This window comes from Miscanthus floridulus, chromosome 3 (assembly GCF_019320115.1).
Source record: "Miscanthus floridulus cultivar M001 chromosome 3, ASM1932011v1, whole genome shotgun sequence".
Taxonomy (NCBI): Eukaryota; Viridiplantae; Streptophyta; class Magnoliopsida; order Poales; family Poaceae; genus Miscanthus; species Miscanthus floridulus.
In genome coordinates, this window is record NC_089582.1 from 28,180,241 (window position 1) to 28,192,925 (window position 12,685).

At 42.0% G+C, this 12,685-nt stretch overlaps 1 protein-coding gene across 1 annotated transcript; it reads left to right on the top strand.

The window, feature by feature from the left end:
• Positions 1 to 8,911: 8,911 nt before the first annotated feature.
• Positions 8,912 to 12,130, top strand: LOC136545312 (uncharacterized). The gene is made up of 3 exons (XM_066537334.1): positions 8,912 to 9,950; positions 10,030 to 11,612; positions 11,688 to 12,130. The coding sequence occupies exons 1-2, from the start codon at positions 9,492 to 9,494 to the stop codon at positions 11,422 to 11,424; spliced, it is 1,854 nt and encodes a 617-aa protein (XP_066393431.1). The 5' UTR covers positions 8,912 to 9,491; the 3' UTR covers positions 11,425 to 11,612; positions 11,688 to 12,130.
• The last annotated feature ends 555 nt before the right edge of the window (positions 12,131 to 12,685 follow it).

Here is a 12,685-nt window from a genome sequence, read left to right on the forward strand (position 1 = left end):
ACTTTAAGTGTGAATTTAGAGGTTTTGGGTCTTTTGTTAAGTATAAAACACTTGCACCCAAATACTCTAAAGTATGACACCTTTGGTTTGTTACCGGTTAAAAGCTCATATGAAGTCTTCTTGAGTTTCTTGTGTAAGTAGAGATGGTTGATGGCATGGCAAGCGGTGTTGACGCCGTCACTCCAAAAGAGGTCCGACGTCTTGTATTCATCTAGCATTGTCCTTGCCATATCAAGAAGTGTACGGTTCTTCCTCTCTACTACACCATTTTGTTGAGGGGTGTAAGGAGTTGAAAACTCATGCTTGATGCCCTCATCATCAAGAAACTCTTCAACTAGAGTATTCTTGAATTCAGTCCCATTGTCACTTCTTATCTTTTTGATAGGAAGACCGAACTCTCTTTGTGCCCTTCTCACAAATATCTTGACTTTCTCTTGTACCTAGGACTTATCACAAACAAAGAACACCCAAGTGAAACAGAAATAATCATCAACAATAACTAGACCATATTTGTTACCACCGATGCTTATGTAGGTGACCGGTCCAAAGAGATCCATGTGAATCAACTCCAATGGTTGTGTGGTGGTCATGATGCTCTTTGGTGGGTGAGGTACACCTACTTGCTTTCTGGCTTGGCAAGCACTACAAATCCTGTCTTTCTCAAATTGAACATTGGTTAGTCCAAGGATGTGGTTGTCTTTTAGGAGTTTGGCCAAGTTCCTCATCCTAATATGAGCTAGTCAGTGATGCCATAGCCAACCCATGCTAGATTTTGCCACTAAATAGGTCTCAAGCTTAGCTTTCCCTTTACTGAAATCAACTAGGTAAAGCTTGTTCTTGAGGCGACCCATAAAGACAATAGAGGAATCCTCCCTCTTAGAGACTTCCACACCCTTATCCGTGAAGAGACAATTGTAACCCATCTCACACAGTTGAGAGATGGACAACAGATTGTACTTCAAGGAATCAACATGTAAGACATTTGTAATTGAATGATCAAGTGTAATAGCTACTTTACCAAGTACAATCACACCCCCTTTTGAATTGTCACCAAATATGATATTCTCATTTGAATTTGTAGTTGGGGAATATGATGAGAACATACTCCTTTCTCCGGTCATATGATTTGTACAACCACTGTCAAGCACCCAACTTGACCCACCGGAGGAGTATGCCTGCAACACAAGTTTAGTTCCTAGTTTTAGGTCCCCAAATATTCTTGGGGCCTTGCATGTTAGTCACAAGAACTTTAGGAACCCAAATGAAAGCAATATGATAAACATTTCGACCATTGCCAACAAACTTGGCAAACACCTCCCCCTTGCTGTTGTGCTGCAAAACAAAGTTAGAATCTAGACATTGTGGAGGTGTTTTTGCCTTTGGTTGGTAAGCATATCTATTTGGAGTGACCCAGATAGATTTCTTTGGTTTCTGGACAACCTGCTCTGGATGAGACACCTTCTTCTTGGGCTTGACATGATCAGATGAGTAGGAGGTGGTCTTCCCTTTTCTATAGGAGGCGGCACTACCACCCTTCACAGCGGCACTATCGCCCATTGGCCGCGGTGCTTCTCTAGGCTGACCTTGTGCCACCATCTGTGCAGACCTATCTGTACCTTCCTGCCCTTTGCTCATGAACTGAACACACTCATATCCTTTAATTACCTTTCTCCCATTGGTTTTACCTCCATGAGTGTGCCCAATCCCATCTTTGATGCATGAATTTCTTCCATCTTTGTATTGTGGCCTCTTTGGTTTTTCACCTTTGCCACCAGCACGTTTCTTGCCTTCCATGCACCATTTTCCTAACATAGCATTGAGCCTAGCAATCTCCTTTTTCATAACCTCCAAGTTTGCAAGGTTAGTGGAATAAACGTTTAAGTCAAGATTATAGCAACTTCCACCTCCTTGGCTAGTGGAGGGAATAGAAGTGTCATTTGTGTTGGAGGGAAGTGGGGTGCTCTCACATAGAAGGTTATATTGCTTCTCAAGTTTGTTGTGCTTTTCAACTAAGACACAATACTTATCATTGAGTGCAATATTTGCCTTCTTTGTGAGAGCATGTTCTCTTTGTTCTTCGGCCAAGGCCTTGTTCAAAGAGTCCACCTCACTTCTCTCTAACTCAAGAGCTTCCTGACAACCAATATATATCTTTTCGGTTTCCTCAAGATAATCATCTCTATCGGCTAACTCGGCTTTGACACTTTCTAATTCCTCCATTAGATTCATGATAAAGAGCTTGGTCTTAGAATCTAACTTTTTAGTCAATTTAGCATATTTCTCAACATCACTAGTATCATCATCACTAGAATCACTAAGTTCACTACTAGAGATGTCACTAGGAGGTGGAGGAGATTTGGCTCTTTGTTTTACCTTCTCACCCTTTGCCATAAGACAAACGTGAGTGGAGCGGTGGTCATCATCATCGGACATGTTGTTGAAGAGCCTTAATGTAGAGGATGACTTTTGAATAGCCAAGGTTGCAACTTTCACATCCTCTTCACTTGACTCCTTAGTTGAGTCCCACTCATGCCTAATGTGTGCCTCTCCCATTGGTTTGTATCTCTTTTTGTGTTCGTGCTTGCCTTCATGGTTGCCCCTCTTGTATTTGTTTTCTTTCTTGTCATAGGGACACTTAGCAATGAAGTGCTCCATGCTACCACAATTGTAGCAAGTCCTCTTCTTCTTGTTGGCGAACCTTCTTTGCACTATTTTATACCCATTCTTTTTCAACCCCTTGTGATAGCTCTTCATGAACAAAGCCATGTCATCAATCTTCATATAATCAGCCCCATCATCTTCATCTTCACTTGAGGATGAACTTGGATCATCATTTTGTGGAGTTGACTTGATTTCCTTGGGTTGACTTGTTGATGCTTGCTTGCTGCCCTTTGCCTTGTTGGAGATGCCTTGATTGCTTGATTTATTAGCCTTGAGAGCTACTTCCTTGATTTTCATGCCTTCTAGCTTGGCTTGCAACTCACCAAGTCTTCTCCTCTCATTAGCTTCTTCTCTTTGCATGTCAAATGTCAACAATCTTCCAAGCACATCATTAGGTGTGAAGTGCTCAAACTTCTTCTTATCCCTAATCAAGGTGACTACGGTCTCATTTCTTGGTGAGTAGGCTTCCAACATAACTTTCACCACTTTGTGATCATCAAGCTCATCACATCCATAGCCTCTAATCTTGCCCATCAAGGTCATCAATCTATCAAACATCTCTTGTGGCCCCTCTCCATCTACAATCATGAACCTATTGAGCTTGGCCATCAACAAATCAATCTTTGCCTTCCTTACTTTATCAACACCTTCATGTGCTAGATGTGAAGTGTCCCAAATCTGTTTTGCAACATTGACATTCATCACTCGGTTGTACTCATTTCCATCCAAGGCACTAAGAAGAATACTTGTGGCTTGGCCATTGAGATGGACAACAGCTAGTTCTTCATTTGTTGGTGCTTCGGGATCTTTCGGTGGCTGCAATCCATTCACCACAATCTCCCAAAGACCGGGGTGAAGACCTACAAGATAGGCACTCATCAAGTGCTTCCACTTGGCAAAATTTGTCCCATCAAAATGAGGCAACTTGCCCACGGGCACATTGACAAAAGACCTTTTGTTATGGTTAGACAAATAAGAATAATTAAAGGATACGGCGACATATTTGTTCTTGTTGTTGTTGCTGCCCTTGTCCTTGCTATCCTTCTTTTTGTCCTTGCTCTTCACCTCCTTGCTATCTTTTGAAGCATGGTATGACACATCATCATCTCCATCGTCCGAGCTACTAGAGAGCTCACTAGATGATGCATCATACTCATTCTTCTCTTGCTCTTGAGCTCTTGATGCCCTTCTCTTAGCTCTTGTCTCTCTTGTAATTCTTCTAGCTTCTTTTCTCCTCTTCTTGTCTTTGAGCCACTGCTCTTCCTTCTTCTTTTCTCTAGCTTCTCTTGTTGCGATCTTTGCGGCTTTTCTTTCTTTTCTTGCCTTTCTTCTTTTAGCATCGGTGGTCTTGGGTTCTTTGATGGTGGCATCACTTGCTGTGGACATGGACAGCTTGCTGCTGCTACCAACATCCTCAACATGCACACCACTTGCGTCCGCAATGCGAACGGTCTTCGAACCTTCTCCGTCTTCCATACTTCACGCGGTGAAGCGTATACGAAACAACCTCGCTCTGATACCACTTGTAGGATCTACAAGAAGATAAAGAAGGCCTAGAGGGGGGTGAATAGGCCTGTAAAAATTGAACTCAAAACTCTGTTAGAACAGAGGGCGGCACTGCCGCTTTGTGAAAAATAATCTAACACAGTTGAGATTTAACAGAGATGAACCTGACCCCACTAGTTGCTTAATCCTGTAATATAACTTTAAGATCTAGTTCGAAGACTGGATACCACAGAAACTTCACACAAATGTGAATCGAGCAACTAAACCCTAACAACAGCTAGCAATAAGATGAACAACAAGTATAGTAAAGATGAAGCACGCAAGACACAAGATTTATCCCATGGTTCAGCTCACCACTAAGGTTTGCCTAAGTACACGTTGTTGAGGAAGCCACAAAAGGCTTGAGCTTGCCACAAAGGCTTGCCTTACCCTCGTTCTCAAGTCAAGAGAGTGAACTCTTGAAGTGAGGGGTGATTTCTTAGCTTTCGAATGAGGTTACAAACCTCCCAAGGCTGCCACATGAGTTGGCAAGCACAAGGGTGATGCCTGGCCGGCTAGGACCAAGCTCCAAGAGTAACAAACCCTAGAACCACCGGCCAAACATGAACCAAATGCTCTTAGACTTTGGGAATCCGTGGATCTTCTCTCTAATCAAGTTTTGCTGCCTTTTCTCTCAAGTTTTGATGGTTGGAATCAAGGATTAGCTCGAGGGATGGAGGAGCAACAATGGAGGAGAGAGGTGAGCTTTGGTTATGTCTGGTTTCGAACAGAATGATTCAGTGGAGAAGATGATCGTTGTGGGCCGGGCCTGAAGGGTATAAATACCCTCTGAGCCCAACGGTCAGTTAAGGGTGGCACTGTCACTCTTAACAGGGCGGCACTGCAGCCCTAGCCAAAACAGGTAATATGATATCAAATTTGGCTGGTTGTTTTGACTAGGTGGGAGGATGTAAATCTGTGAATTTGAGCATCTGATTCAATAGTTGACCAACTGTCCTAAAATCCCTCTTAATAGTACGGCTTTCCCTAAACTCAAATTCAAAACATAAAATAATTTAAACCTCCTTTGAGCTAGGTCAGGCCATCTTTTGTAATTAGGACACCTACAACATGTTCATCATCCTCATTCTTCGATTCCCTGCTTATCATCTCAATAAATCTCATTAGTCCTCTAATTTGGTGGTCATCAATACCAAAACCCACAATAGGGCTTGATTGCACTTACAATGAGCTGTGGTGCTAAGATTGCAGGGTTTGATCTTTCGATCTGAAGCCGGATCGGTGTGTCATTCTCCGCCACAACGATAGTTACCATCACCTGACGGAAGATTGGGATCCCCGTCTCCATTAAGTGGTAATCAGAGCTAAGGTATATCGTCAGGTTCACTTTTATTCCCTAGTTTTGAGTGTTTCGCATTCGTCCCATAGTCCAGTGCCATACTCGTTTTTCCTGTCCTAGAACCTTCTGCGCCATAGCCTTTGCATATTTCAGTTTCAGAGTCCGTCGTGTTGAGTTTGTGTCCTGGTCGAGGTCTTGTTGCTGGTTAGGTCGTGTTAGAGTCCAGTTCGTGTGTTTTCCCCCATCGTTTTCATCAAATCTTTGCTGTTGTGACCAGTTTTACGCACATTGTTTTCGTTTTGTCCTCTAATTCGAAGCTAATTTTTAAAACCGGTCTAGTTTTCGCATACGAACTCCGATTTCGACGTTCCATATATCAAAATCGATCAGAAAAAATTTTGGATCCGTCCATCCCCTGCATTGTCGATGTTCAAAAATTTTAAATTGGTCAAAAAGTGGTCAAAAGATCCTCTTTTCATGGTCACAAGGTTTGTGTCAATTTTGAGCAAGTTTACTGAAATTTCCACAGGCCAAGTCTTTCACTTGTTTACACTCATATTTTTTGTGGTTACTTCTTTTGTGCTCCTAAGTAAAGGAAAAATATCAAAAAAAAATAAAATAAAAAAGTCAAAATTTCTCAAATAACAACGACAGCCCAAAATATAGAAAAAAGAGAGGGGCAAAAGAGGAACAATATCTAGAGGAGCACATAGAGAAGACCAAAGTGAGCTGTGTTTGCGTGTGCTGTCTGGTTCCTTGTTTGTGTTGCTGTTTTCATCCACCTTCATACACCTGTCACCTTGCTATCCACCAAACTTTTGTCACACACCTGGTACTTGCAACATTTTAGACCAGCAATGAGAACAAGTACTTTGGACTATAATTCAGCATTACTTTCTGTTACTGACTTGTGTGCCAGATATACATATTACTCTTTGTGTGCCTTCCAAGCTCCACAAACTCTTCAGATCAGTACAGACAAAGGGCTTTGCAATCTCGGTACCACTGCCTCACAGGTATCACGAACCAGTCGTCGGTTGTACCGCCACTGCTTGCGTTGGTAAGAACTTTATAAGAGCTTGGTAAGACGCTTCCACTTGCTGTGAAAAGTGACACCACTGCAACCATGTAGTCATTTGGTAGAGATAACTTTCACCGTTTGTTCCTCGTTTTTGTGTTTAGAATGACAGGTTGTTCGTATCCACCGACTTATGATGGTATAGGTACTGATGAGTACATGGAGTGGGAAATTGCCATCGATAACATATTTGCTACTCGCTTTATGTGTCCAAGGAGGAAGGTAAAAAATGCAGCTAGTGTTTTGCGACATTCTGCTTTATCTTGGTGGGAGTCTTTAGATCATTCTGATAAACCTCAAATTTGGAATGATATGAAACTTCTTATGCGAGAAACCTTTGTTAACCCATCTCCTATTTTGACTTCATATGCTGAGGTGCACCATTTAGAGGAAGAGTCTATTGTTATTCCTCTTACTATGACTAACCTTCTGTAGAATAATGTACATAAGCGAGAGGATGACGTGGAAGAAAATGAGGAGCTCACAACCTCGTATGCAAATTCAGAACCATCACTTCACAATGCACCTATTACTCCTGCTGAGAACATAGGTAATGCCCATGGTCCTACACTCATGGAAGGTGAAAATTGTCTTAATGTACTAAATTTTTCCACAAACCATATTGTCATAGAGCAATTGTTAGTGGAACCCTCTCTTGATTTATCTTTGTCCCATGATAATTTGCTTGATGTTCCTTGTGACAAAGATGAATTGGTTGAAGATGCTTCAGTTTTACATGTTTTTGAACCAGTGACTTGTGCTGAAAATAAACATGTTATTCATATTGCTACTAAAATTGATGAGTTCAAACTGTTGTCTTCTTTACATACTTTGGGTTACATTGAATTTGATGTTTTGTGTAACCTAGATTATTTGGAAGAGGGCCTTTTTAAATATGTTGATTTGCCTTGGTTTTCTAAACACACATATCATATTATTGGCAGATATAACAATAAGGGATAATATATGATACATTGAGTATACATTCGTAATAGTATGAATTCTCCTTTTGTTGTATAAGATTATGATCGTTTAGAGGGCTGCCATAATAATACAAATATTTTCTCATGTTCCTTAAAGAAACAAGTTCACTTCCAAGAAGGGGAGCATTGTTGGTTGCTACCTATGTCTGCTTGACCATCTATTCCTACATTGTCTTTGGTTAGTTCTATTCTTTTGCAGGATAGTGTTGACATACATCGTGTGCATTCGGATCATGGAGTCTACATGCTTGCTAAAATTTTTATGCGAGATGACATGCGAGAAACTTGGAAATATGGTCACGTTCCTTTTCACAATTATTTCAGTTTTCTTTGTCCTCGCAACCCCGTTCTCCTTTATGTTGTGCAGGATCAGTTTCAAGTACAATCGACGTCGAGGACGGCTTTTCATCAAGAAGGGGAGGATGATGTGGACATGACACCCATGCATATGACCATGTTTGGTGCATGGGATGGAGGGGAAGGAGGCCAGCAAGGGTGTCCAAGTCAAGAAGGAGGCCCGAGGCTAATTCGGTTCGAGTCCCCGAGGTGGAGGCCCAAAGCAACTCAAGTTCGAGTCTGCCTCGGCCTCTAGAACCAGTCTGCCTTAAACTGGTCACCCAGGACGCATCCGGACTCCGTTTTCGATGATACACATATGGATGGAAAGATAATTTGATAAGGAAGCCATTACAAGTGGTTTCACATCAAAAGCTCTTCGGAATCAACAGAAATCATCAAAACAAGTCAGTGTCCAGAATCTGCCAGGGTGCTGCGACACCTTCTTGTGGTCCGTTGGACCGTGTATCGTGTTTGGGCCTATTAGGGGGCGTGTCCAGGGTAGGCGACGACTCTAAGACCTTTATAATCATATGCCACCGCCGTCTTTAGGTTTTGGGGTTTTGCTTAGATTATTCTGTCAAGAACAGTTTCACCGTTCATCGATTTGTGAGACCCCAACTTCGTGAGATAATCTTTCATCTGCAATTTGGTTGTGTTCTTTCTTGTTCTTGCTTGCCACGTCCTCAGGCTGAGACTCGCTGGTGGGACCGCATCGCCACGTCTTCGAGGTTGGGACCCAATGGTGGGACCTGCTGGTGGGACCACGGCGCCATGTCCTCGAGGTGGTACACGAGCCAAACGATCTATGACGATTTAGTTTTGTTGTTTTATGACAATTCTTTTGTTTTCGTCATTATTCTTCGTGCCAAAGCTCCGTCACTTGTTACTTATGACAAAGCTGGAAATTTCGTCATAGAAAGCGCTTGTTCTGTGATGAAATTTGTAAGCATCACGACTGAATCGTCATTGATGAACACATTTCTAGTAGTGGTTGCATAATTTCATTCAGGAATTCAGTTTGCATTCTACATACTGTTGTTGCATTATTTCTAGTGTTCCAATTCAGCCATGACTGCTTTGTTATCCTTTGTTTTGTGCTAGGATGTTTTCGTTAGAGATCAAAGTTGAGGCCTTTATGATGAAAGACAGTGATGGGAAAAAATCTTACTATAAGGGAAGGGTTGTTAACTGGGATGTGGAGCTGGGCACGGTTACCTTTGATTTGCTGCTTTCTAGGGTGTCCAGTGAGGTCAGTTGTAGTTCTAACCAAAAGGGCACAATTTGGTTCTTTGACAAGACTCTGTGTGAGGCTATAATGCTTGTAGATGATGTCCAGTTCCAAAACATGTTTGAAATGTATAAGTCAGAGATGCATTGCCAAGTCCTTGTAGTTGTGATGGATAAAACTATGTGGGAATAGCCCCTGTGTGTGCTTCCAGCTGACATAAATCCAGCACTAAAGCCTGCTACTTATACTGAACTACAACTAGACCTTATCCTTCCTGATCTAGGAATGCAGCCTGGTCCGCTAATGTAGCCTGAACCACCACAACCTATTGATCCAGAACCACAGCCTGATCCAACAATGCCTAAAAAATCCCAAGGTGTTGCTGAAGAAGTATCTGACATCTTTGATAATGAAGAAGAGTATGTTGACGTCAATGATGAGCATATGTACATTTCACTTCCACCTGCACAGCCATCTATGAATGCGCAAACAGATTCATCTATGCCTACTAATGATGCTAATGAAAATGCTGCTGCTGCTGAAGGAGGTATACCTCCTGAGGTAGAGGTTACTGATGCAGATCCTGATGAGATAAGGGTCCTCCATCATCCTGAGAACCCAAGAATAGAGAAGGGTGCCTTATTTCCTGACATAATCACCTTTAGGAAAGCAGTGAGGCACTATGCAGTGAAGACAGGTTTTGAGCTTGCTCCTGGCATCAAGACTGACCCTACCAGGTATATTGCAAGGTGTAAGCACCCTGGTTGTCCTTGGCGTATTCATGCTTCAAGGATTCATGATCAGAAAACTATACAGGTATAAACTTGCTCCTGTATCCTTGTATTAATTCAGTTTGGATGTGCATACTACTTATTCATGCTTGTCATTTATTCAGATTAAGTCCCTGCCAGAAAAACACAATTGTCCAAGCAAGAAGCTTGTTGTAGGAAAAATGGCTTCTCAAGACTGGGTGGCAGATAGACTACAAGACTGGTTGAAGAAGAATCCAAGCAACCGGCCGAAGGCAGCCAAGGAGAAGGTTGAGGGAGACTATGGAATAACGCTCAAGTACAGCAAGGCATATTCAGGCATGCAGCTGGCACTGCAGCATATTCATGGTAAATATGAAGAGTCATTCAAATTATTATTTAATTGGAAAGCTCAGATGGAGATAACATGTCCTGGTAGCATTGTAGAGATAGATGTGGAGAAAGTAGGCAAGAAAAATAGGTTCAAGAGGATATTTGTAGCTCTCAAACCATGTGTGGATGGGTTTATAGCTGGTTGTAGGCCATTCATTGGTGTAGATGCCTCAAGTCTAAATGGTAAATACACAGGACAGTTGGCATCTGCTACAGGAATTGATGGACATAACTGGTTATATTACATTGCTTATGGTATTTTTGACTGTGAAAATGAGGACAACTGGACGTGGTTTATGCATCAGTTGAGAAGGGCTGTTGGGAGGCCAAATGGACTAGTGATTTGTACTGATGCATGTATGGGCTTGGAGAAAGCAGTTGGTGCTGTGTTTCCTATGGCTGAGTACAGAGAGTGCATGAGGCATTTATATTCCAACTTCATGAAGCATTACACAGGAGATGTTTTCACAACTCATCTCTATCTAGCTGCTAGAAGCTACACTAAAGGGCTGTTCAAGTGGCACTTGAAGAAGATACATGATTTTGCTCCTGAAGCAATTAAGTACTTGGAAGATCACCACAACCGAATCTGGTATAGGGCTGGGTTCTCAGAGGATAGTAAATGTGATTATCTGACAAACAATGTGTCAGAGAGCTTCAACAGTCAGGTGAGGGACATGAAAGGGCTGCTCATACATGAGTTAGTTGATGGGCTCAGGGAGATGATAATGGAGAAGAGGTTTCTTAGGAGAAAGGTTGGTAGAGAAATGGGTGAAGGCATTTTGCCAAGTGTTACCAAGGAGTTGAACCTAATTAGCAAACACTTGAGGTTAGTCAAAGTTGCAGTAAGTGATGAAGAATTTGCTGAGGTTACCCTTATTGATGAATGGAACAACACCAAAAGGCATACAGTGGACCTAGTCAATCATAAGTGCAGCTGTAGGGTATGGCAGGTCATAGGAAAACCTTGTAGGCATGCACTTGCTTGGATCTTGTCCAACAGAGGCTTGGAAATCAAGGATTTTGTGCACGAATACTACTCTATTGCCAGGTTCAGAGTAGCATATGCAGATAGAGTTCCACCCATGCCTGATAGGGCTGACTGGCCTGAGGTGGAACTAGGATACAAACTGTACCCACCTCTGTAGAAGAGGGCAGTAGGCAGACCTAGAGTTGTCAGGATCAGAGGGAGTATGGAAGAAAGGGCAAACAAAAGGAAAGTGAAATGCAAAAGGTGCAAAGGCTTTGGGCACTTTGAGAAGACCTACAAATTTGCTGAACCAACAGAAGATGATGATGGTATTGATGAGATAGCTACACTTGCATCACTTAAAAGGTACATTTCTAATTCCTGATTTGCTTGTCAATGTAAATGGGCAAGGAATGTTTAACTGATAGCCATCTGTTACAGGGTGAGAGAAGAAGATGAAGGACCGAGCAAGACACCAAAAAAGAAGAAGAAGAAGACAAGCGCAAACAAGCAGGCGCCTAAGAAGAAGAAGAAGACTCCTGTAAAGAAGAAGCTAAAGAGGGCTGCAAGTGCTCCTGAAGCAAGAGTGGTGAGAAGCCTCAAGAGTTGGCTCGGCGTGGAGTAGATGCTGTTTTTTCTAGAGCTTTTGCTGGTCTAAGTGACCTGATGTGTTCTCTATGAATTTGCTAGTCTAAGTGAACCAATGTGTGTTTTGTAAGTGACCTGATGTGTTTGGGGAACTATGAACCAATATGTATGGATGTTAATTAGGATGTTTGCGAACTATGCATGTGGACTGGTGGAATCTTTCCATCTTTACTTTTGGAATGTTGCGAACCATGTTTAGTTTGTACGAAAATGCATGTTCAGGAACTATGCTCAAAGGGAAAAGTGAAGATGCATGTTTTAATTCTGGAAATGTGTGCATGAAAATGCATGTTTTATTTCTGGAAATGTTGTATCTGTGCTTGACATGTCAATACGATGTATGCATGTACTGACAGCATCAGTGTCGCTGCTCGAATTCTTTTTTTTTTTTTGATAAGCCATCGATCGAGTTCAGCAAGTGTGTGAATGGACAGACGAACTGATCGTTGTGGGCTCATCCTTTCGTGGGAGGGCAGAACGGTCCATATGGAAATACAACTAAGTCCACGATGGCGTCAGGCGTAGATAATGGTGTCTTTCAAACTCTTGCGAAATTGTAATGGCACCAGCCCAGTTAGGCGAATAGTAATGGCGTATTTCAAAATCGTGAAAATTACGGTGGTGTGTATCCAATTAACCCTAAAAGTTAAAGGAAAAGTATTAATATATATGAGCAATAAAAGAAATTGTGAATATATGAATATATTTATATAATGTACTTTGAGGTTCTCTTCGGGAGTTCTTTTTGAGTGCGCCATGATGAACTCGCAAACATAGTATCCACAGTAGTT

Bases quoted from the DNA above. Each gene is read 5' to 3' on its own strand.
- LOC136545312 (XM_066537334.1), top strand. From the start codon at position 9,492: ATGCCTAAAAAATCCCAAGGTGTTGCTGAAGAAGTATCTGACATCTTT. The intron at 9,951-10,029 runs GTATAAACTTGC...TCATTTATTCAG, and splicing joins ATGATCAGAAAACTATACAG to ATTAAGTCCCTGCCAGAAAA.